At 39.0% G+C, this 25,767-nt stretch overlaps 2 protein-coding genes across 2 annotated transcripts in view; one reads left to right on the top strand and one right to left on the bottom strand.

Moving 5' to 3' along the window:
* The window catches only part of Pif1 (Pif1 DNA helicase), a 162,902-nt gene extending 151,071 nt beyond the window's left edge, over window positions 1-11,831 (bottom strand). The window contains exon 1 of the mRNA XM_090372378.1: window positions 11,316-11,831. Within this exon, the coding sequence (XP_090228504.1) occupies window positions 11,316-11,831 (516 nt within the window). The remainder of the gene's footprint in view (window positions 1-11,315) is intronic.
* The window catches only part of LOC150087112 (tetratricopeptide repeat protein 33-like), a 94,320-nt gene continuing 72,221 nt past the window's right edge, over window positions 3,669-25,767 (top strand). Inside the window, exons 1-2 of the mRNA XM_090371815.1 lie at window positions 3,669-3,781; window positions 21,069-21,115. The gene's annotated coding sequence lies outside the window, so the exon portion shown is untranslated. The remainder of the gene's footprint in view (window positions 3,782-21,068; window positions 21,116-25,767) is intronic.

The raw sequence follows: 25,767 nt of genomic DNA, 5'->3' as shown, positions 1-25,767 counted from the left end.
CTGCTATGGATAAAGGGGTGGTTGAGGGAGAGAAGACAGAGAGTGGTAATCAATGCACACTGCTGCTCATCGTGGATTAATGTTATCAGTGGAGTCCCTCAGGGTTCAGTGTTGGGTCCATTATTGTTTTCTGTATTCATAAATGATATTGATGATGGTATATCAAGCTTAATGTCCAAGTTTGCAGACGATACGAAGATTGGCAGGGTTGTCAAGGACACTACTGATACTATGCTGCTGCAACAGGATCTGGAAAGGTTGAGCAGATGGGCTGAGAGGTGGCAAATGAAGTTTAACATTGATAAATGTAAAATACTACATATGGGAAACAGCAAGCCCAGAACAACATATCAACTCTGTGGTACTACACTGACAGTGGTAGAGAATGAAAGGTACCTGGGGGTGGTTGTGCAGGCAGATATGAAGTTCTCTGAGCAGTGCAGACGGGCTGCTAGATAGCTCATGGTGTATTGTCAATGATATACAGTATAGGAATTTTTCTAGCAGGGATAAGGAGGGGATTATCCCCTTGAATAAGGCAATATCAGGCCACACCTAGAGTACTGTGTACAGGTCTGGAGGCCTCATTTCAAGAAGGATGTAGAGCTGCTGGAACGAGTACAGAGAAGGGCAACAAGATTAGTGAATGGAACAAAGGGGTGCTCTTACGAAGAAAGGCTTAAGTTTTGCAAATTACAGTGTCTGGAGACTAGGCACCAGCGAGGTGATCTGATAGAGGTGTATAAAGCCTTGAATGGTTTGAGCATGCTCAATGCTGATGGGATTCTTCCTCTCGCTCAGAATAATCACCTGAGAGGGCATAAATTCAAATTGAGGAAAGACAGATGTAGGATAGACGTGCGGAAATTTGCCTTTAGCCAGCGGGTGGTTGGTTGGTGGAACAGACTTCCATCCCTTGTCATGGAAGTTGATAGCCTAAATAAGTTTAAGGCTCAGCTGGACAGGTATTTCGAACGAACAGAGGGGTGAAGTGGAAGTGGTTTTTTTTTTTTTTTTTGGCTGATGCTGCATAAGCTTGCTTTCTTGCATCAAATGCCTCTGCTATGTTACTACTCTTGTGGGACACAGTCACAGAGTAGTATCTTACTTCTCTGTGCGTAGATCAGTTGTTTTCAATCTTTTTTTAATAACGGAACCCCTAAGATTTATTTTATATTGCGGCACACCTACCTCAATTTTCTGCCTGTTTGATCCGATCTTCTCTCCCCGATTTCCTATATATATATATATACTTTATATATATATAATATTAAAAAATATATTTTTTATATGATATTTATTACAATAATATAATTATAAAAATTACATTTCATAATACAAATTATATATATACAGTATATAATTTTATTTTTTATATAGAAGTACTAAGTAAACGTCAATTATCATCATCATCATCAACCGCCATTTTCAATCCACTGCAGGATGAAGGCCTCTCCAGCAACTTTCCAGTTCCTTCTGTTTTGAGCACTGGCCATCCATTTACTACCCACAAACTCATGAATTTCATCTATCCATCTCCGCCTTTGTCTTCCAGAGTTTCTTCTAGCTCCTCTTGGGTACCATTCTGTTATTTTCTTAGTCCATCTGTCATCATGTCTTTGAGCTATGTGTCCTGCCCAAGACCATTTTAGTTCTTTAGTTTTGATAAGAATGTCCTTTACTTGAGTTTGCTGCCTAATCCATGTGTTTCTCTTCTTATCTAACAGTCTGATTTCGAATATAATTCGTTCCATTCTTCGCTGTGTAGTTCTCAGCTTCTCTTCCATTCTTTTGGTGAGTGCCCAAGTTTCACTTCCATAAGTCATGGTGGGGAGTATACATTGGTTCATTATTTTACGTTTCAGACAAACTGGGATATTGCTCTTCAGTATGTGACTATATTTCCTGAATGCTATCCATCCAAAATGTATTCTTCTCTTGACTTCCAGCCATTTATCATTATTACAGCTAATAACTTGTCCCAGATCAGTATATGACTCCACCTTTTCAATTACTGCTCCTTCAATCATTATTTCTCTTTCTGTGGCATACTTGTTCATCATTACTCTTTTTTAGCCATATTCCTCTTTAGTCCAAAATCCTTACTAACTGTGCATAACTGATTAAGATTTTCCTCAAATTCTGTGGGATCGTGGCTTATGACCAAAATGTCATCTGCAAATCGTAAATGGTTTAGGTACTCTCTGTTCACATTATCTCCTTTCTGCGACCAGTCTAATCTTCTGAAAGCTTCCTCAAGGGCAGCAGTAAACAGCTTCGGAGATATTGTGTCTCCTTGTCACACTCCTTTCTCGATTTTAAATTTGCTACTCTCTTTGTCTAGTGTAATAAAGAAGGTAGCACTCTCATATATTTTCTTCAAAATCATAATATGTGGGGTATCTATGCCTTGTCTTTCTAGTGCCCAAAACATTGCCTTATGCTGTATGGAGTCAAATGCCTTTTCATAATCCACAAATGCCAGGCATAATGGTGTTTTATATTCATTTGCTTTCTCCATTAGCTGTGATATTACGTGATGGTGATCCATAATTGAGAATCCTGTCCTAAAGCCAGCTTGCTCTTTCGGTTGATTCTCATCAAGTATTCTTTCTAATCTGTTAGTAATGACCCTTCTGAACAACTTGTATATGTGGGATAACAAGATAACTGGTCTATAATTTCCAATTTCTGATTTATCTCCTTTCTTCTGCAGCAAAACTATGATTGCATTATTCCACTGCTTAGGCGTCAAACCTTTTCTAATGCACTTTGTGAAGAGCCTTGCCAGTTTTTGTGTTATGTCTCTTCCTCCCAATTTTAACAACTCTACAGTAACTTCATCTTCCCTGGGGCTTTCTGATTCTTCATTTTCTTCAATGCATGTTCTACCTCATCAGGAAGAATATCGGGTATGTCGTATGTGTTGCTAATTTGCAATCCATCTTCCTCACTGCTGGCATCATTCCCTCGCTCCTTGTATAGTTCTCTATAGTAGTCTTCTGCTATTTGAATTATGCCCTCTCTGCTGTTTATAAGTACACCATTTCTGTTCTCCAGTTTCAGTATCATTTGTCTTTCTGTATTACTGCTCATGGCTGCTGATTTAAATCCTTTGTTTTTTCTTAATGCATGTTCTACTTTTCTTCTGTTAAATCTTCTTATGTCCTCTCTGAGTCTCTTTCTAATGGCTTTGCATAACTCAGTATGATCAATTTTCTCCCTGTCAGTGTTTTTCTTGCTCTTCATTTGTCGTCTTCGGTTCATCATCACAAGTGTTTCTTGACTAATTTGTTCTTGTTTGGATTTCTTTTTCCCTATAGGTTTCTTGGGCTTTATCATTTTCAGAAAGTTGTAATATTCCTCGTAGATATCTTGGTCCTGAGCAATCTGCATTTGTGGTGATATATGACGTCAATTACATATCACCACAAAATTAAAAGGATACTGTTCACCATTTTATAATGAAATAAACATATAAATTAAAAAATAATAATAAGTTTAATTAACTTAAACCCAAATTACGTGGCACCCCTGGAATGTTGTTGCTGCACCCCGATTGAAAACTACTGGCGTAGATACTTACTACCACAGAGTAGTAAACTTTAAATTCCTCTATGGGTCTTCTGGTTGGAGAGTACCATCTCTATTAGAGTAATGTAATCTTTTTTTTTTTTTCTCAAAAGCTGGTATGGCACTGGCGTGTTTATGATTTGAATGAAACTGGTTAGTTTCTTCTGGATAATATATATTACAAGAGGTTATTAATTCTTCGTTCAAGGTAAATTAACCTTAATATTTTTCTAATTGGGTGTAAACTACAAGCGAAAGTAAACTACAAGGAGCATTTAAAACAAAATAAATATTATTAACATATCACTGCTGTTGTCAATTACTGGTATCTGTTCTAAGATATCAGTAATCTAATCGAAACTATTCACCTTCATAATAAGGTTCAGTGACTGACTTGCCTAAAGCTACATCGCTGCACAGAATTGAGAAAAGCGAAAGCAAGTTGTAAATCTACTTTATTTTCTGTGCATAATGGAAAGCTAATTTATGTTGCAAGGGACAGTATGAAAAAAATAAAAATAATAAATAAAAAATTACGGTTTTTGATACTTGTGTGATAATTTTTTTTATAATTATAACATTAAAATGAAGACACATTTTTATAGTTAACTATTTTATTACATTTTAATATTTTACGTGCAGTTTATAATCCAATTTATTCATTAAATTTAATAATTTGATTTACTATAGATGAACAAAAATTATTTTACTTTAAATTTAGCTCTTTTTCAATGCATGCATTGCTTTTAATACATCATTTTTCTTTCTAGAATAATTGTTGAGCAAAATATTGATTATGGTATTCTTTAGCAAATTAAAAATTATTTCTCCAAAAATGACCATTTTTGTAAACGTTCAAAGAAAATCAATATATGGTTTCAGATGAATTTCATCAGTCAATAAACTAATTTTGCATTCTGAAGATTTTAAAAAGGCCAATTTCTGTTTAGCATATATCAGAAAATGATTCTCTTGCTGATCATCTGAAATTTTTATATTTAGAGAGTTTAGAGAAGAGCAGAGCCTACAAATATATTGGATGAGGGAGAAGTAGGAATGCAGAATGCTGTAGAAATTTGTAAGCATGTGGAGATATCCAAAACACCAAAGATAAAAATATTAATAATTCTGTGGAATATCTGTATGCATTCTTTTCACATTGTAACAAATGTAATTGTCCACATATGAATTTAAACACTGATGCTCTGTTGCTATTAATGTCTCCCGCAATTGAATTTAGTAAACTACAAGCAGCATTTAAAACAAAAGAAATATTATTAACATCACTGCTGTTGTCAATTACTGGTATCTGTTCTAATATATCAGTAATCTAATCGAAACTATTCACCTTCATTTGAAGTTTCAGTGACTGACTTGCCTAAATTATTAATTTCAGCACTCTGGACAAATACCGACAACATCAAATCTTCACTAATCACGCCTGAATATAAAAATATAACACAGTTATTTTTTGAATTAACTTGCTAGTATTTGGGTACTGCATGTCTATTCAGGCACTCTGCTAGTTGTGTAAACATATGAAATCCTAGAGTTTTTTTCATAATCATATTTACTTTTAATACTATTTGGGACTGTCTCTTGTAAATGCCTGTGACGACAAATAGCTTGGGCAATTCGGAAATTGTGATGGAATAGCTCCATGAATTAATTTTGGATGCTTGAAATCTATGGTGACTTGTTTTTTCCATCAAATTTAGATGTCTGTCTGATTATCTGGGATGGCTCAAAATGAATCTCACATACCTCTAACAGTATGAAATATATAAATAAAATGTTATATGCTCTTCTGAATTTCACTTTACTTATTGTTAGCATCTCGTAGACAATTGTTATTAGCTTTTACAACTAAGGATACCTCAGTCTACATACACAGACCTATAGTTTATCAAAGGTTGCATATAATTACACTTTTTATGTATTTATCTACACTAAAAGTTACAATAAATAAAATCAACATTACATATTGTACAAATATTGAGATTTTTTGATTTCTTAATTAACTCCAGGGGCTCACATCTGGTGAATATGGGCTTGGCACACCCAGGGTCCTGAGCTGGATATCATCATTCTCTTTCTTGGTGATTCCCTTCTACTTCTGACTCTTTCTCTCTCTCTCTCTCTCGCGGTAATTCAAAATTTTTTTTAAATATTTATTTTTTTTTGCTGGTGCAGCATAAGCCTCAGGCTTCCTTGCACCTTATGGCTAATAATAATAATAAGTATGCACTTTCCTTCAGTGTAACCAGTACATGAAATGAAAGCCGAAATTTTGACAAAATTTACTTCTATATTCTGACAAGGATATATCATTAGCTATATGGTGCAAGGAAGCCTGAGGCCTTTGAAAAAAAAAAATCCTGAGTTATGCAGAGAGAGAGAGAGAGAGAGAGAGAGAGAGAGAGAGAGAGAGAGTCAGAAGTAGAAGGGAATCGCCAAGAAAGAGAATGATGATGATATCCAGCTCAGGACCCTGGGTGTGCCAAGCCCATACTCAATGCTCACCAGATATGAGCCCCTGGGGTTAATCTGTTTCATTTTATTATTATTATTATTATTATTATTATTATTATTAGCTATATGGTGCAAGGAAGCCAAAGGCTTATGCTGCACAAGCCAAAAAAAAAAAAAAAAAAAATTCCTGAGCCACCCTGTGTGTGTGTGTGTGTGTGTGTGTGAGAGAGAGAGAGAGAGAAAAGGGAATCAGCAAGAAAGAGAAGAATGATGATATCCAGCTCAGGACCCTGGGTGTGCCATGAGCTGGATATCATCATTCTTCTCTTTCTTGCTGATTCCCTTTTTTCTCTCTCTCTCTCTCTCTCTCTCTCTCTCTCTCTCACACACACACACACACACACACACACACACACACACACACACACACACACACACACACACACACACATAGCTAATTGTGTGATTAGATAAATGTGCTATACTATCGTTTCATTACTGTAAAAATACCACTATTTAAGATGATTATTATTAAAGTACCACAAACTTATTTTAGCAAACTTACCTTTGAATTCTCAGATGGCACAAAGTCCTTCCTTAGTGTAGCTTTCAACCATTTGTTAGTTAAAACAGTATCCTTCAATGGAAAGCCAAAGATGTACTTTCAGACCACCTTTATAATTTTCTAGGCTACAACGTTTTCCAGGTATTATTAAAAATTTCAAAGCACTTTTATGAGATATACGTACAAACACAACAGCACTAATAACACAAACAAAAGTATTTCTACTAATGGAATAAAGACTTAAGCTGTACTCAGTCTACTGGAATTAGTTTCTTGACCTTTACTCCTTGGCCCACTTGGTAGAACGGATTAGCCCATCAATGACGTATTAAATTGGCTTTGTTTTTTTGAGGCACTAGTACAACTCCTTACTTCAGTGAGAAAGAGAGGAAGAAGGCCTATGATAGGCCAGAGTGTGTAGAGTGTAGAGTGTGTTTAGTGTCAAACGGCACCAGGGGTTTCCCCCATCTCCGCGTGCTATACATTGTGGGTGTGAAACAGAACACTGTCAATGCCAGAGGTTTAAAAGTATATGGATTTTGTATTTGTGTAGTGTCGTGTACCGTTGTTCATCTGGTCATTTAGCCGCTGGGCCCCTAATGGGACCCAACGTTGCCCCACTCCGCCCCGTGGAGGCAGACCAGGTACACTACTTAGTTATTTACTCTGGCAGGTCCTGCCACCTAATTTCCTGAGATTTCAGTGGCAAGGACCTATAAAAAAAAAAAAAAAAAAACACGCTATAGATAGGGGTCAGCCAAAACAAAGGGAGTACTAGTTGGGCGATTTGATGTTGTTAAGTTTTTGGATGTAGGGCTCAAACAATTTGGAGTTGATTCAGACACTAGTTGTAAGTTAGAGAAGGGGAAGGAGACTGAAGACTGGGGGGAAAAGACAGAGATACGGGGTCCATAGGGAAGATGACCCCCAAGTCAGTGGAGCAGGCCCATGCCCCACCAGAGTGAAAAAGAGGGGTGGCGAGGGGGGGAGGACACCAGGGATGAACTCCCCCTCCCGCCAGGGAGTGGAGGCAAAGGACCACGCAAGAGAGCGTGGCTAGGGAGGCCTAAAGGCAGCAGCTGAGCTGTACTGGTGTGGGTTCCGTCACTCCTGGGACGAAGGAAGAAAGGAGTGTTTTTTTTTTTTTTTTCTTTTTTCCTTTTCCTGAGAGGACTGTCATATCCAGGAAGTTTCTTACTTTGATCTTCAATGGGTGGTGTTTGGGTGCCTAACCCGTCTAGCAGTGAAGACAGACTGCGCAAACTCTGTAAAGGCGACATAGCGCTGCTCGTCCATTATAATCAGGTGCTCACAATTCCGGGGATTTTCTTGCATTTTAGTGGCAAACCTTAGCCGGAACTCATCATATTCATGGCAATCATACATCACGTGATCCCACGTTTCTTCATCCCCGCAGTGACACAGCGGATCTTCTTCTATGCCTAGGGATGTTAGCTTCGCTTTAAAGGGTCCGTGGCCTGTAAATAGAAATGTAGTATGGAGGCCTGGTGAGTACCAGGGAGGAGGCTTTGGACTGATGAGGTTCACAGAGGGAATGAACTTTTTGGTTATCAATCCTTTGTTGGTGGTGTCCCATGTCTCTTGCCAGGTCCTGTACATAATTTCAGAGATTCTCTTCCTTTCCTGTTTGGGGTTGTTATCAAGGTTAAGAGTGATGCCTGCTGTTTCAGTGGGAATACTCTTCTTCAATCGTTGATATAATCCTCTTCTTATTACCTCTAGGTGTAGGGGTATACATCCAGCTAGCACCTGCAGAGCTGGGGTGCTTACTGTACGGCACGCCCTTGTTACGGCAAGGAGCATAGAACGCTGTATGGAGTCTAGTTTACGGCGATTTCGGTCGAGGGAGGCCCTAGTACACCATACTGAGGCTCCATAGCAAGCTATTGGCACAAATATGGCATTATAGATGAGGGCCAGAGCCCGGCGCTTAAGGCCCCAGTCTGCACGGCTTATACGGATGATCATGGCCGAGTATTTTTTTATTTTCTGTGACATATATTTCAAGTGAGGATGGAAATTTAGCTTCATATCTAAGACGATTCCTAAATACTTGATTTCTGGGTATAATTTTATGGAGGTGTTGTCAATTTTGATAACCGGTGGTCTTCGTAGTTGAAGCGTTCCCTTGAGCAATATAGATTTGGTTTTCTCTCCCGAGATCTTTAGTCGGTGAATGGCTGTCCAATCCTGGATCTTAGTTAGTGCACAATTTGCTCTCTCCTCTAAATCAGCTCTTGTGTCACCATGTACCACCAAAACCAAATCGTCAGCAAACGCAAGGGGTTGAGTCATCCCCAAGTCCATCCCAAGGAACTCGTCCAGGACGATGGACCAAAAGAAAGGCCCCAAGACCGAGCCCTGGGGACAGCCTCGGGAGACCTGGCTAGTGACAGACTCGTACCTGGTACTAACATGGACAGTGCGGTGTCTCAGGTACTCCTTGACACAGCTATAAAGGTTGAGCGGTGCTTTCGCTTGTCGGAGTCTTCTGAGAATACTTGGCCACCACAGCCGATCAAACGCTCCAGCAAAGTCAACTGTGATGGCTAGCACATACTTGCCTTGAGTGCTTGAAACAGTAGATATTAATTTAAGAAGAGCATCTTCAGTGCTGCAACCAGCTTTGAAACCGTACTGAAGTGGAGAAATGAGGTTTTCTTTAGAGTAGCATTTTGACAACCTGCTGAGGAGAAGCCTTTCCAGAAGTTTGCCTAGGACTGGCAAGAGTGCAATTGGCCTGTAAGATTTTGGCTCTTCAGGTGGTTTGTCTGGGTTCTTCAAGATGAGTTTAAGGCATGCCTCCTTCCAGATAGCAGGAAAGTGGCCTTCCATTAGGCATCTGTTGAAAGTGGCGAGCATGGTGTTAGGGAAGTAGGTTGCAAATTTCTTGATAACATCCACCTCCAGGAGGTCATTGCCAGGAGTTTTATTTTCTTTAGTTTTGTCCAGTGCAGCTTTTAGATCGTCATTTGTAAATGGTTCTTCAGTATTTTCTGTTGTATAAGAATCGTTAGCGGTAACAATCTGTAGTTGCTCTTCAGTTAGCTGTGCATCATCTGTTGGAAAGAGGGCATTTAGCATGTTATGGACAGAGTCTTCCCACGTGAAGGTGGAAGAACCATCAGGTTTTACAGTTGTACTGAGGACTTCACCTCTAGGGAGTTTGTTCACAACGATACGATAGACAACTCCCCAGGGGTTATCATTTCCTGTGATCGAGACCAGATTCTGCCATGAGGCTTTTTTGCAGCGTCTAATCATGGTAGTGTAACTGTTCCTTAAGAATCGGTAACTGTCTTTTGCGGCTTCGACCTCCAAGGGTGGGAGGTGAGCACGGGCTCTCTGAAAAGTTTTACGAGCTTGGTGGACTCTCTTCCTCATATCTTGTAGTTCAGCATTCCACCAAGGGACTGCGTTTTTGAAGGGCCTTCTCTTGGGGATTGCCATAGCACAGGCCTCTTTGATGGTCTTGGAGAGGGAAACTGCACAGTCCTCAGAGGTGATGTGATTCAGTTGTGAAGAATCTTCATGAAGTCTTCTTACAAGTTCGGCTTGAAAGCGTGGCCAGTCAGCTTTCTTTGTGCAGAATCGCACTACATCCCTTGGTATTGGGGGAATACGATCCACGGAGCGGCCAAGAGAATAGGTGATTGCTCTGTGATCAGAAGTGGTCCATGCTTCATTAACCTTCCACCTGCTGAACTTTCCAGAAATAGTCGGCGTGGTCAGGGTGATGTCGATGGTACTTTCCCAGAGGGTGCTACTGTATGTGGGGAGATTTCCAGGCTGGTTGAGTACTTGTAGTCTGGAGGCAAGGATGAAGTTTTCAAGTTCCTCCCCATTTCGAGTGACCGTACGATCAGGTGTTTGACTATGCCACAGGGGAGAGCGACAATTCGCGTCCATGGCTATGAGTAGCTTACCCCCTGGGAGAAGGTCAAGTGCTGTTTGTATTATGGCGATCGCAATTGAGATGTCTTCACCAGGTCTGCTATAGAGTGAGAGCAGATGTAAGGATCCCATGGCAGTAAGAACTTGAGCACAGGCACTAAAGGATGTACAAAGTGGAGCTACTTTAGTTACAGAGATTTCAGTGTTACTGACTAGGATTGCGGCCCGTGGTGCATCTGTAGTACCTTGAATGATTTTGTATGAAGCTGGATAACCTGTGACCTTACCCTTGTAGGCATAAGGCTCCTGCAGCATAATTATGTCAATATTTTCTTCCTCTGTTTTTAATTTAATTTGTTCAACCACTGCTCTGGCATGCTGTGCATTTATCTGCAAGAAATTCAGCTTCTTCTGTGTTGGTGGTTGGGTGGACCGTCTATCCATAATTGGTTCTGTCTTGGTATATTCCCTTAAATTTTATATATACAGGGCAGTTTGCATCCCTGACGGAGTGCAGGTGGGGTATTTTAGACCGTTTGCAGTTTGCACAAGCTGCTGGTTCCTCCCTTTTAGGGCAGTCTTTGAACTCATGTCCCTGCTGGGTACAGTGACCACACGTTGGAACCCGTTGGTTGCAGGTGTGCGATGTGTGCCCAAATTGCAGACACCTGAAACATTTGGGAACTGGAACGTACTCCTTGAATCGGTGGCTTCCCCATCCGATGTAGATTCTCTCATGTTGGCTAATAACCTTCCACGCTCTGGGGGAAAGTTCGACTACCCAGTTTACTGTAGCAGCTGACTTAGACTTCGTGATATGTTTTGGTATAATGTCAGCATCAACGTCGTCCTCTGCTGTATGCGCGCTAAGGTTTTTGTAGTATATTTCCTCCTTTAGCTCTTGAGGAGTAGTACTCTTGTCCAGACCGAAGAGGATAATGGAAGGTCCTTTTCGTTTTGGCGTTTCTGCCTTCAATCCTATGTTGGAGATTTCTGAACTCTTTAGTATAGTTTGTGCCTCCTCCCTAGTATCCGTTTCAATGATAACACCAGGCATCCTGGTTTTTCTTATGCTTTTGATCTTTAGGGTTTTCATGTGCTCCTTGAGGTTGCTAGTTAAGACATCCTTAACTGCGTCGCTAGTTGTTAGTTGCGTATCCTGTGTGGGTTTCACCAGGATAACATGCGATTTAGCTGTTCTTTTGTCAGATTTCCTGATAGTATTTTTTTGCACAGGGACCTCTTCGTTGAGCGATGAAGTGCCATTCCTCAACGCCTCGGTAAAAGAACGGGGGCGTTGTAGCATTTTGTTTTCCCGTTCTAGGCCAGTGAAGACACCTCCCACTCACCTCTTTCCCCTCTCCTTGCCTGCATGTTATTGAGGGATGTCATGTGACATCACAATATGTCAGCGCTGAAATGAAGAAAAAGGAATGGCAACAGGGAATAAAAAATAGGTGAATAGAAATGCAATTTTTTTTTTAAACAACTCGCAAAAATTAACACCAGACAACCACTGATACTTCTTACCCATACATTACTAGGCCATGCATTAACGTACATTAACTAGAGAATTGCTCATGTATGCAAATATAAATATATATTTTTTAAACAACTAACAAAAACTAATGCTACGTACAACCACTGATTCTTATTGCCTGTACATTACTAGACAATTTCATATGCATTAACAATGCGAATTGCTCATGCAAGTCTTTTTTTTTTTTTTTTGTATGTATATGTTTGCTTGCTGTATAATGGACTTACTGTTCGAGTCTCGATTATTTCTTTCAAAATGTCTCATCAACAGAGAGGGTTTTCATACAGTTATTTCTGAGTATTAAACACAGAGGGATATGATTGCCCGTAACCACAATATTTAAATTATCCATTTTGATATCATTTTTTTTTTTTTTTTTTTGATTCTTATCAGCAGCTTATTTGCTAATAGACAGACTTGGTGAATCATCATGATCGCACTCACCACTTGCCTTTCATATTCAGTTGTGTTCTGGACTCATCTTGTCTCAGGATTTTCTGTCTCAGGAATCTAGCTTTCTCTTTGTTCCCCTTATTAAAAATTTAGCCATGATTGGACATCATCATCATCATTTTTACACTCATTGAAGCGTTTCCCGAGCAGAGGCTCAACAACGCAATATAGCTATTTACAACGACCTATTTAGCCTTCCATGCTGCAGAAGGAAGAGCCCTGCAGCAGGGAAGTTTACCATCCCCAGCCCCGTGGAGGCAGTCGCTACTATCCTTTAAAATCAACAATAATTTATAACACTATGTACAGAAATCTGATTGCTTTGATCAAAACCACAATCAAAAATCAACTCCAAAAGAAATCAATTTAGAAGTCAAACTTATATAAAAAAAATATCAGTTTAGAGGTCAACAAAATATATATATATACAGGTTGTCTCAAAAATATTGGTACAAACATTTAGGGGAGGTAGGTAACATCTAAAGGAATGTGAATCGCATAGCAACCCATAACCGGAAACGTCACGGGAAAGTAGTAGCAGAGGCACAAGAAGCAGAAATGACACAAGACAGTAATTAGTGGCAAACATTTATTTGACATAATATTAACAATGAAGTACGAGATGGATGCATTTCATGGTGTTACAACAGATGCTGAAGGTTCCACCATGAGACGTAATGCATGTGTGACACTGACGCAGCATGGATTGGCTTTCCATGGATTGGCTGACACGGTCTAACAAAGGGTTCAGTTACTGCTCCCCCAAGATCATCCTGCACGTGTGACTTTTGCGCAATGGTTTCTCCAAGAAAGTGTTCAAGACTTGAATTTTCCAGCCTATGTTTTTGTCACGGATGAGGCATTTTTCACTCGGGAAGGCTTATTCAATCAGCACAATGCTCATGTGTGGGCTCACGATAACCCACATGGCGTGCGCCCCCATGCGGCACAACATCGCTTCGCAATAAATGTGTGGGCAGGTATGGTCGGCGACTGCTTAGTCGGCCCATACTTGTTACCATTCCGTATACACGTGTCAGCCAATCCATGCTGCAGCATGGATTGGCTGACACGGTCTAACACACCTTGAGTTTCTTTGACAGTAGCAGCAGCGCAGACGAGTCTCGTCACGAGATCCATTTCTGTCTCCACAGGCGATTCATACACGATAGATTTGAGGGCCCCCCACAGAAAGAAATCAAGGCTCGATAAATCAGGTGAGCATGGGGGCCAGGCAACGGGTCTACCACGGCCAATCTATCGACGCCCAAAACGCCTGTTCAAATGGTCACGAACGCACCTTCCATAATGGGCAGGCACCCCGTAATGTTGAAACCAAATGTTGCGTCTCACATTTGCTGGAACATCGTCAAGTAACCCTGGTAGAACTTGTTCAAGAAAGATCCGATATTTTTAGCAGAGTTCATACGGGATGGTAACAAGTATGGGCCGACTAAGCAGTCGCCGACCATACCTGCCCACACATTTATTGCGAAGCGATGTTGTGCCGCATGGGGGCGCACGCCATGTGGGTTATCGTGAGCCCACACATGAGCATTGTGCTGATTGAATAAGCCTTCCCGAGTGAAAAATGCCTCATCCGTGACAAAAACATAGGCTGGAAAATTCAAGTCTTGAACACTTTCTTGGAGAAACCATTGCGCAAAAGTCACACGTGCAGGATGATCTTGGGGGAGCAGTAACTGAACCCTTTGGAGATGAAAGGGGTGTAAGGAATCGACGTGCCAGACATGCTGTACACTACAACGAGACACTCCTAAGGCAGAGGCACGTGTGCTGGTAGTAGGATTATTCTGGACGGCATTCAACACACTTTCTTTCATGGCGGGAGTTCACGTCAAACGTGGTCTGCCCGCACTACTCCTGTTACCTCTAAATGACCCATAATCGCACAAATTTTGATGCACACGCGCAAACAAATGGTGGTCTGGTACATGTCTGCCTGGGAAGTGTTCTCCATAAATTCGTTGAGCGGCTCGTCCATTGCCCTCTGCTAATCCATACAGTAGGTGCATGTCTGCCAGCTCACAGTTCGTATACCGATGCATGCTCTTCATGCGGCGACTACTGCTTGAATGAGTAAACCAGAAATTTTCCCTCTTGCAAACTGATGAACAGCGCCGTCTACCGACTTACGGTGACGTTTCTGGTTATGGGTTCCTATGCAATTCACATTCCTTTAAATGTTACCTACCTCCCCTAAATGTTTGTACCAATATTTTTGAGACACCCTGTATATACAACATGAAACATAGGCAACGACAAGCAGTTGCAACACAAAACTAACATCCGCAAGCATGTGGGAATAACAGACTCACAGTTCAAGTAGTACTCTGAGCACTACAAGAAATTATGATACAATCCTTTAGATATTAGTTGTTATGGGCACATTATCCATTAAACAACTTTACTCTTAATCTGTTCCAAATAGCTCTTGTAGATGGGACAATCTCTACTACAAACAGAATGTTCACAAGCTTTGCCTCTCTTCTTACAGTTCACACAAGTAGGCATGTCAGCCTGCTTTGGACACTCCTTGAGAAAGTGACCTTCACTGGCACAATGACTACACACTGCTTTCAACTTGCAGTTCCTCGCTAGATGTCCAAAGGCAAGACACTTGAAACACTTCACTGTGAAATATATATCACGCACTTTGTAGGACGTCCAATGCAGAAACACCCTGCCCTTCTCAATCAGGATTTTTCGCAACTCTGTGGGAACCTCAATGATCCAGTTCTTCGTGTCTTTATTTGCAACTTTTGCCACTGATCTAACCAGAGTACTCTTCTGGAATAGTGCTTGGCTGACCCCATGAGAACTAAAGTTCCTCTCAAACAGCTCAGAAAGAAAATCTTCTTTCTCGACATCCGCATCTACATCGTAGATGATGAGACGGTTACCAGGCTTCTTGGGGACCTCAGTCTTCATTCCCTTGGCCTTTATGGTCTCACAGGACAGTACCCTCTGGGCATCTTCTTTGCTGGCCACCTCCAGCATGACTCTGTTATCTGGCATCTCCGTAGCCAGGTGGGAAGGAGCAGCAGTGTGTAGCACACGCTTCTTGATTAGACCGGGGTTTGAGCCCGTCACCACCAAATACGGAGGATGCGGAAAGGTCAGGGAATGACCACCGCATATCCCGGAGCAATATGGCCTTAGTTGCTAATGCTCCTAAAAACCAAATAAACAAACAACAACAACTCCGTTATCCTTGATAGTCTTCATGCGACGGACATTCATGTTCTTGAGAACTGGTTTAGCAGCCTTTAAGACAACTTCTTTCATAGCCTCACTGGACTTTAGGCTCTCACAGTTCGCTTTTATGAACACGGCATGCACTTGCGCCTTCTTTTGTTCAGTACCCGTCTGGCTTCGTACAACGTCTTCGGACTGATTCTTCAGCAGCACCTTTAGTGATTGGTTTTCTGCAAATACCTTGATCGCCTTAGCTTCCAGCTGATCCCACATACCCAGGATCGCATACATCGCCGCTCTATTTACCTTATTAGAGTCGTTAAACATATAGTCATGGAGTCTCTGACACACAGTCTTCATGTCTTTGAAGTTTTCATTCGGATCTCCTTCTTCATCAGAGTCCTGTCTGAGCCGTTTCACAGCAGTTCTCTGTGAAGACTCGTGAGTCATTAGGCGAGTCACCATCCAACAAGATTTCAAGGTCGCCGGGCAGACGTTCGAGCACAACTTGTGACGAACTTGGCTGTAATCTCCCAGCTCTGCCATCTGCAGAGCCAGAAGTACCAGAATCAACGATCTCCATCTTTCCCCCGTCCGATGCCTTTGGACCTAGCTTCTCTTTAGTTTGATTGAACATAATCACAGTACTTGACAGGCTTTAAGGAAGAGAGACAAAAATAAGGAACAGTACTTTATATATATAAATGTTTATGGCACAATAGATATAGGCTTTCTAGAAACACAGTGTCTGATTCCGTAAAGTCCCACACTACACCAATCACTTTAGACTGTCAAAGTCCAACGGTCAAGGCCTACTTAGTCTTGACCATTGGACTTGGTCATCCACCCCGGACTATGTGAAAGTGAGGCCAACCACCTAGCAGTAAAACACTGCATAGTTAAATAAGAAGTCTCTTATTTTAGCACACTGAGATCAATAATAAACCCAACATCAAAGCAATGAGAACACTGTGCACCCTGACCGCAAAAATGGTATCCGGGCTCCATGATTGGACAATGTGAAATAAAAATTAAAAATAGTTAGTATTAGCAATGGAATGGCCACATGGTGCAAGGAAGCCTATGGCTTATGCTGCACCAGCCAAAAAAAAAAAAAAAAAAAAAGAGAGAGGAATAAAATAATAAGAAGAAAATTGAAAAAAATAAATAATTGATAAAAGAAAAGGAAATAGACAATCTATGCATTTCTCCCCTCCCGTAGGTAATCATTAACATTAGTAGGGCATATGATGCAAAAAAGCAAGCTTATATAGCATCAGCAAAAAAAAAAAAAAAAAAACACCCTTTCCATTTCACCCATCCATTCACTCCAAATGTTTGTTTAGTTCTGCCTCGAACTCATTTAAGTTGCCAACCTCCACTAGAACAGATGGAAGTTTGTTCCAACTATCAACCACCCGCTGGCTAAAGGTGAATTTCCACACATCTATTCTACAATTGTCGTTCCTCAATTTGAATTTATGCCCCCTCAGGTGAGTAATCTGAGCAATAGGAAGAATCCCATTAGCATTGAGCTTGCTTATACACCTCAATTAGATCACCTTGAAGGTGCCTAGTCTCCAGAAGTTGCAATTTGCAAAACTTAAGCTTTCCTTGGTAACAACCGTTTGTTCCACTCGCCAATCTCGTTGCCGTTCTCTGTACTCTTTCTAGTAGCTCTACATCTTTCCTAAAATGAGGCTTCAAGACCTGTATGCAGTACTCAAGGTGTGGCCTGACCATTGCCTTATAAAAGGGGACAATCACCCCTTTATCCCTGCTAGCAAAATTCCTGTATATCATTGACAAGACACCATGAGCTATTCTTGCAGCCTTTTTGCACTGCTCAGAAAACTTCATATCTGACTGCACAATTATCCTCCAGATCCTTTCATTCTCCACTACCCTGAGTGTATTACCACCCAGCTAATCTTTGAATTTCCAAAACTGTCAGCCTCTACCACCCATACAGGTAACTTATTCCAGTAATTTATAACTCGCTGGCTAAAATAAAACTTCCTGCAATCCAATCTAAACGTCTACCCCCGTAACTTGAATTTATGGTCCCCAGTTCTAGAATCATTTATAACCGTGGAAATTTTGCCCTCATTCATTTTACTCATGCCTCTCACAACCTTAAACACCTCAATCAAGTCTCCTTTAAGGTGCCTAGTTTCCAAGCTCTGCAGTTCACATATTCGAAGTCTTTACTCATATGGATGCCCTTTTGCCTATCTCTCCAGCCGAGTTTCAAGAAGCACAATGCCTTTCTTTAGTTGCGGCCTCCATATTCGAACACAGTATGACATCCTTATCTCTCTAGCAAATATTCGATAAATCATCAATAGGACGGTACAGCCCTTCCTTGCAACCTATCTACAATGCTTGGAGAACTTCGTGTCTGACCGTATCTTAACACCCAAGTCCCTTTTCTCCACTTCTAGCTTTAGTTCAACTCCACCAAGTGCATAAGTTATTTTGTGGTTACTGTTCCCTAGGTGTGATACCTTACACTTTTCTAGATTAAAGCATAGCTTTCATTTTTCTGACCATCCCTGAAGTCTATTTAGGTCACTCTGAAGAGGCTGTGCTTGGTGGTGATCATTAACTCCTCTACCAATCTTTACATCATCTGTAAATTTACACATCACACCCTCTATCCCTTCACCAATGTCAATTATGAAAATCAAAAACAACAGTGGTCCTAATACTGATCCTTGGGGAATCCCACTTCTTACATCAATGCCATCTGAGCAATAACTATTTACCACAACCTTCTGTCTCCTGCTATCCAGCTAAGAATTTTCCTTGTGATTCCAACCTGTTCCAGCTTATAAAGTAACTGCTCATGTGGAATGAGTCAAATGTTTTGCTGAAATCCAAATAAACAATGTCGAAATTATGTCTAACCAGATTTGTTAAACTTGATTTTTCCTTTGCATAACCATGCTGCGATTCCTTCAGAATTCCATTTCTATCTAAATGATCCTGAATTCCACCCTTGATCATTGCCTCCATTTTCCCTACTACTGAAGCTAGACTGACTGGTTGGTAATTTCCCACTTCACTTTTAGAACTGCCCTTATGTATTGGAGATACATTAGCACTTTTCCAATCCAACGGAATCACTCCTGAGTCCAGTGTTGCTCTCATAATTAGGCTCAATGGTTCTATGCAGTAACTTGCTGCCTCCCTTAAAATTATAGGGTTTATATGTGCCATCAACTCCAGGAGCCTTACTGGCCTGTAGGCATTGGCATTAATGACATTAAGAGTAGCAGAAGCAGACCTGCAGACTTACTTAACAAGTATAGGGCAATGTTGAAAAAAGTCGCAAGTTAGAGTTCAATTTGAAACTGTCTGTAATTCTGCCCAGACATGATAGGAGGGAGTATATGATGAGAGTCTTGTCAATCAGTTTGGGCCTGGAGAGATTGTGGTAGAATCTCTGTCTCGTGGGATAGAATTTTTCGGCATGGTCTGTGCTTGTTATTTTGTGTAAGTCAGTTTTACTGGCCATTTCAAGCTTCACTTCTTTATTTCTAGCAAGTTGTAGAGCTTTTACTCTGGCTTGAAGTCCTTCAAAGTTTTGTAACCAGTTCTTGATGGTTTTAATGAGGCTCTCAAAATAATCACATTTTGTTATTCCTTAGGAGGGAATTTGTGAAAAGTAGTGACTGATTGGCGATGTCTTTGCATCAAGGGGAATGGACATGGTCAGAGAACTGAACTTTCTCTAACAAATTAGCTCAAACACGAGGTTCCTCGTTGCTGTCTCTAACCCTTTCGTTGTCGATGAGGAGTGCTGTAGTTTCAAATTAGACCATTTTCAAGTAAATTTCCAGCAGCTTTAGTAACTCTATTGACTTTGCTGGTGAGAAACTTGACCATTTTGATTTTTAAGATTCGAGATGGCTTCAGAAATGTTCGAAACATCCAGGCATTTATCTTTGTTATTTCAAATAGCAAGCTTACTAGAAGCTGGTAACCCAGCAGAAATTTTCCAATCAAGTGCTGCTGATTGAGGTAAACTAACTACCTTTCGACTGAAGGCAAGAATCTTCATCAATATGAATTAATGTTGCTCATGGAATATACTATTTGGCTGATTTACCATCTGTAGCCTCACAAGGTCTTGGATTCATGGCCAAAGACTCCAGTGCAGGAAAGTCACAGTCATCTTGAATATTTTCCATAGTATTAACATTGGATTCCATAAATAAGCATATATATCAAAAAACCAGTGTTAGAAAACAGTTCAAAAATTTGGTGACTACAGAAAGGTCTGACAGAATACTGCAAACAACACATCAAAGTGGGAGGTGCAGAAGAATTATTTCTAATTTTTTCAGCTTTAACCCAAATTAATAAGGCCAGGAAAAGGCTATAGTGAAAGCAGTCCAAATAAATTTTTTTTTTATTGCAATGAGGTAGCTTGCCTAAAATCCAAGGACCTTAGATAGATCGGTGCTTCTCTTGGGAAATTATATTTAGGTCAACAGAAAAAATGTTGCGGCAGTACATCTTTTGTGAAGTTATATTTTGGTCATAAAAGACAGGTTTTAAGCTTTCTCCTGTGCCAGATAGATCAGTTATTGCTTTCACCATGTCTCTGAGGCTTGGAAATCAGAAGGCAGAAAAGCACTTCATAGCAGGAGAAGAACAATAGTCCAGATGGATGAGAAAAGCCCTTTAGCAATCATGTAGACCAACAGTCAGCAATCATCTTATTTTTAACTGGGGCGTGATGGCAGGTGGTAATTGAAGTGACTCAATGAATATCGCTTATGCATACAGGAGTTATAACAAAATTTAAAATTAAATATACTTATCTCTGGAGCCCTGTTTCCATTAATACCTTACTAGCTTCTCCAGACTGTGGACAACTGCTGTAATATATTAACTTTTGGCAGGTTCTGGTAAGCCACTGTTTTAGGCACAAAATGACAGAGCACAAAATTCACTCGACTATCTAGACTGGCAGATGAGCTGGCAAGCCGCAGTTTGTCACTAGCTGCCATAGTTATAACAGATCTCAGACAATATTGCCATTGCATTCTTTATTCTCATTGACAAATTGAATATAATATTATATATATCCAATACATATTTTATATTTCAAAATAACCGACGTCAGATTATCCTTTAAATTAAAATTAATTTTTTTTTAAATATATCGTTATTGTGGAAGAGGAAGATATTAACTTTTATTTGAATTTAAAAATGTCGTATTATTTATTTATATTTTTTATTATTTATTATTTACATGATATATTTATTACACTATATATTTATTATTTACATGAAATTAAGAATTTTGTATTTCATTAGATATACTTGATATACTATTCAGGATGAACATTTTGCAGAACATAAAGGTAAATATTTTTAATTGAAAAATTGTAAGTTTAAATTTTTTCCTTATTTATATTAGTAGACAGTTCATTTTAATTGCAAATAAAATGAAAAGTACAGTAAACCCTTGATCGGAGATCTCTCTCTCAATGACTGAGCAGATACATTTGATGCCTGATTATAATAGTTATAAAAAAAATGCTGTTTTAAAATCACATCATCTACTTTTTGTCGATTTCTGTGCAATAAAATAGCTCAGTTGGCTTTTTGATGCATAACTATACAGTAATTTAATAAATGTAAATTAAGGAAGGAGAATGTCAGAAGTTTATCAAACTGTAACAGGATGCTTAATGATTTTCTAATAACTGAGAGCAAAGTGGAAGAGAAATTGTTGAAGTTAAACAAGAAAGGCACCCAGTGTGGATGGGATCTATCCAGTTATAAGCAAACAGTAAAGAGCATTCATTAAATATTGTTTTTTTTCCTAATAATAATAATACATTAAATTTAAAAAAATTGCATTTCTATTTTAATTTTGATTTGCAAAACTCCATAAAATTTCTATTAATCCAACCAATTTCCCCATGCATGGTTGATTTGATTTTAATTTGTGAACTCTATGTAAAATTAAATAAAAGTGTCACATTTTATAAAAAATGATGTTTAAGTTTCTTAATGCAAAATATTTAACTTCATTGTATGATACACATTCTATTTTTGATAATTTACAAAATTTTCATAAAATTTGCATCACAGCTCATCTCATCTTTATCTAATCTTTTCTTCACAACGTGAAAGGGCAATTTTTCTCTTTGGCAGAACAGAAAAGGCAGACGATTTAAACTTTGACGACTTTTTCTGAGATGGGAAACTTTTTATATTAAAAGAGTTGGCAAAGGTAATAAAAAGCAGTTTCCATCCTTGGACTTAGGGGAAATCCCCACGGACTGGAGATGTGCAAATGTATTGCCAATTCACAAAGGGGGATCTAAGGGTGACACAAGTAATTACAGACCAGTTAGTTTAACTTCTATTGCGGGGAAAATAATGGAGTATATGGTTAAAGATGCATTGCAGGATTATCTAGACAAGACTGCAGTAATAATTCAGACACGGCATGGGTTTGTTAAGGGGAAAGTCTTGTCTGACAAATTTGATTGGATACTATGATGTAGTCACAAAGGAACTGGATGCAAAAAATAATTTTGATATCATATACTTGGATTTCAGGAAAGCTCTTGACACTGTTGTGCATAGAAGACTACTGTACAAATTGGAGCAGTATGGTATTAAGGGCAAGTTGCTACACTGGATAAAAGGATGGTTGAGTGGGAGATCAATGGACAGCAGTGGTAATCAATGGACACCACTCTTCATGGACTGATGTTATTAGTGGTGTTCCCCAGGGTTTGATGTTGGGTCCACTGTTGTTTTGTATATTTATCAATGATATTGATGCAAACTTCGACATCAGGTTTAATGTCGAAGTTTGCAGATGATACAAAGGTTGGCAGGGTTATTAATGACAGTAATTGACAAATGAAAAGTACAGTAAACCCTTGATTTAACGGACTAATAGGGGAAAAGGGGTGTCTGTTAATGCCGAAAGTCTGTTAAATCGAATGTAACCTAGGGGGACATTTTGTATTGTTTTTCCTAATGTACAAAAAAAAGCTTTAATACAATATACACTACTAGATAGTATGAATCAGAACTGTAATGCTCAATACGTTCTACATTGATATCAATATTTGAAATAATAAGAGGAGTTTACCTCAATATAGTACGTAGAAACTTCTGTATGATACTCTCCAGAAATTAAAACGAAAAAATCGAAAAACTTACATTAGAGTAACAAAATAATTAAAAATCAATTTAATGTAATTAAAAATAAGAAAATTAATTAAAAGAATTTAATGAAAAAAATTGCAAAATGATTTTCCTTCCTGAAGCGGACGCTTTTCGACCATATGTCGTGATCACAGGAATGAAAATTACCAAATAGAGGTGAGTATGAAACTTAAATAGGGGTTATTTGCCTTGCCACATGCGTTTAAAGCCCACAAATTGGAGATAAGATGTGGCCAACGAACATTAACAGAATTTTCATGTAATTTAATTTCTATGGTTTCTGCAATTAATAGTTGCATATAATTACGTTGGACACTAAGTATTTTGGCCTCGTTAAATAAAAAAGTATGTTTTTCGTTAACGGCGTGAAAGGCTAATTCTGACGCTGCTGAACGAAAAGCCCAAACTGAGGCTGCATGTTGATTAACATGAATATGCAAAGGAAACCGAGTCGAACCCTGATAAGACGAGTCGCAATCACCGCAAGAAATGTTGTATACCAGGTCATTAATTTGTGTTTCGAACGAGGAAAGGACTGAGCGATTGTTCAGTATATTGTGTAATTTCCGTATTGGCCTGGCCACAATTTTAAATTTGGTATCTTTAAAGAATCTGTTAAGCTGTTTGTGCCACTGTTCAACAATGGGATTAGAAATGGGATTCAATATGGGATAGAAATAAGGTATTTTTTGTATTACTATTGTTGGTTGGTATAGTATTTTGTATCCTATCCTTAGCTTGTACCCTAATTCGGTTTATTGTAGCAAGTGTTCAAGAATCTGCTGGTTAATATTTGTATTTCTCAGCCCAAAGCAGATTCCGTCGTTGAATATTTGTAGACATTTAGAAATTGATTAAAGATAATCGATCTTTTGTAGGTGAACGGGTGATAGCTGTTAAAATGTAGAAGCATATTGGTGTCTGTAGGTTTTCGATAGATGTTAAATTGGATTTTATTCAAGTCCCGTGGTGTAACCATGAAATTTAGAAAATTTAATGACTTTGTATCCGTATCCTCCCTTTCCAATGTAAATTGGAGCCTAGAATGAATATTATTAAACGAATGTAAAATGTCTTGGATAGTACTACTATCAGTAATAACTAGAACATCGTCTAAATACCTCCCATAGTATGTGATATGGGATCGAAAAGGCGTCAAATGTATCTGCTCAATCGTTGAGAGATAGATCTCCTATATTAAGCCGCTCAGGCTCAATCCCATTGGCAAACCAAAAATTTGTTTGTACACTTTGTCTCGAAAGGTGATATAGTTGGCCTCAACTAACAGTTTAATTAAGTGAAAACTTTCTTTAATAGGAAGCTTTGTATAATTAATCGGTATCGAGTTATTATTTAACATATCCCAAATATCTAATGTGTATTCAACGTTTATATTCGAATATAAAGAGGTAACATCTAGTGAGAATAAATTGTCATTATCGCCAAGTCTCTACAATCCTTAAGGTTATTAAATAATGTATTGTAGTTCTTAATCCCAAATTGTATCGCCTGTCCACACATGTATATAATGCTATATACATGTGTGGCTAAGGATGAAAATGTAGAGTTTCTGTAGGAAACAATAGGCCAAATAGGAAATCCAGTCTTGTATAATTTTACCTGACCGAAAAGTGCAGGAATATTGTATGTTCTGGCCTTCAATTTCTTTAACTGAGCCATAGTAATGTAGTCGTTTTTTCAATACATGGTTAACGTTTTATTGTATTGATTGACTAAATTGGTAAATAGTGTCGGGTCTACTTCCAGATAAGTGGAGATATCTGAAACAACTGATTCTAACTTATTAATATAATCAGGTTTATCGAGTATTACCACTCTATCTCCTTTATCTGCCCTCTTTATAATAATATCTTTATTTTCCCGAAGTTCACGTAAAGCTGAACTGTCATGTGTATTCAATTTAGGAAGTCGCGTTTCTTTTATGTTATTCACCACTTGGTTAACTTGTTGAATAAATAAATATTTTTTGTGGAACATTACGAAGTGCAAATTCAATATCAATTACGCACTGTTTTTTGGTAGTTTTCGAGGTGGTAAATTATAATTTACTCCTTTGGATAAAAGTGAAATCTGGTCCTGCGATAGCATATAAGAGGAAAGATTAGTAACCTGTTGATATGTCGATTTGTTGAATGCTGGGCAAGGGGGTGTTCGCGAACTAGCTGATGTATTCTGTGGTAGCACGTTGTGTGTATGCGGGGGGGGGGGGTTGTCACCCAACTAGTGTGTACTTGGTCACAAGCCCGCAACAATGTGTTAGAATTCGCATGAACGTGTCTTGACTCTCCCGATAATGTTTGTAATTTGTTAATGTGCCTGTTTTTTTATATCTGAGGCTTGTGCTTCCCATCGCAAATGGAGGTCTTCAATACAGACCAATCGTTAGGATGTAGATAATTTTTTTAAATTTATTGCGAAGCTTTCTAAGCTGGGGCAGGTATTTTTGTTTATTAGTATATCGAGATTTTAAGGCAAGTTTAACGATATTACGCAATGTGGCAAGTGCTAGTTGTTTTATGCCCAAAATGTTTTGATTTAAATGACTCTAGCAAACTTTGGAATGATGTTGTTTTGAAGGCTTGTTGTTTTGAATATGTTTTGTTTTGAACGATGTTGTTTTGAAGGCTCTGTTGTTTTGAATATTTTAGAAATGAAATATGGTAACTTTGGGCCAAGTATCTTAGTGTTAATTTAACATAATTTTGCACCAAGCTGTTCAAAAAATCGCCCACAATTATGTGTATCAATAGGTTATACCTGGAGAGAAAAGAAGTGAAAGAAATAGTCAATAAGAGTTTAA

This window comes from Mastigoproctus giganteus, chromosome 4 (genome assembly GCF_048544385.1).
Source record: "Mastigoproctus giganteus isolate SK-2022 chromosome 4, ASM4854438v1, whole genome shotgun sequence".
Classification (NCBI taxonomy): domain Eukaryota; kingdom Metazoa; phylum Arthropoda; class Arachnida; order Uropygi; family Thelyphonidae; genus Mastigoproctus; species Mastigoproctus giganteus.
This window is presented reverse-complemented; position numbering and strand designations above follow the sequence as displayed.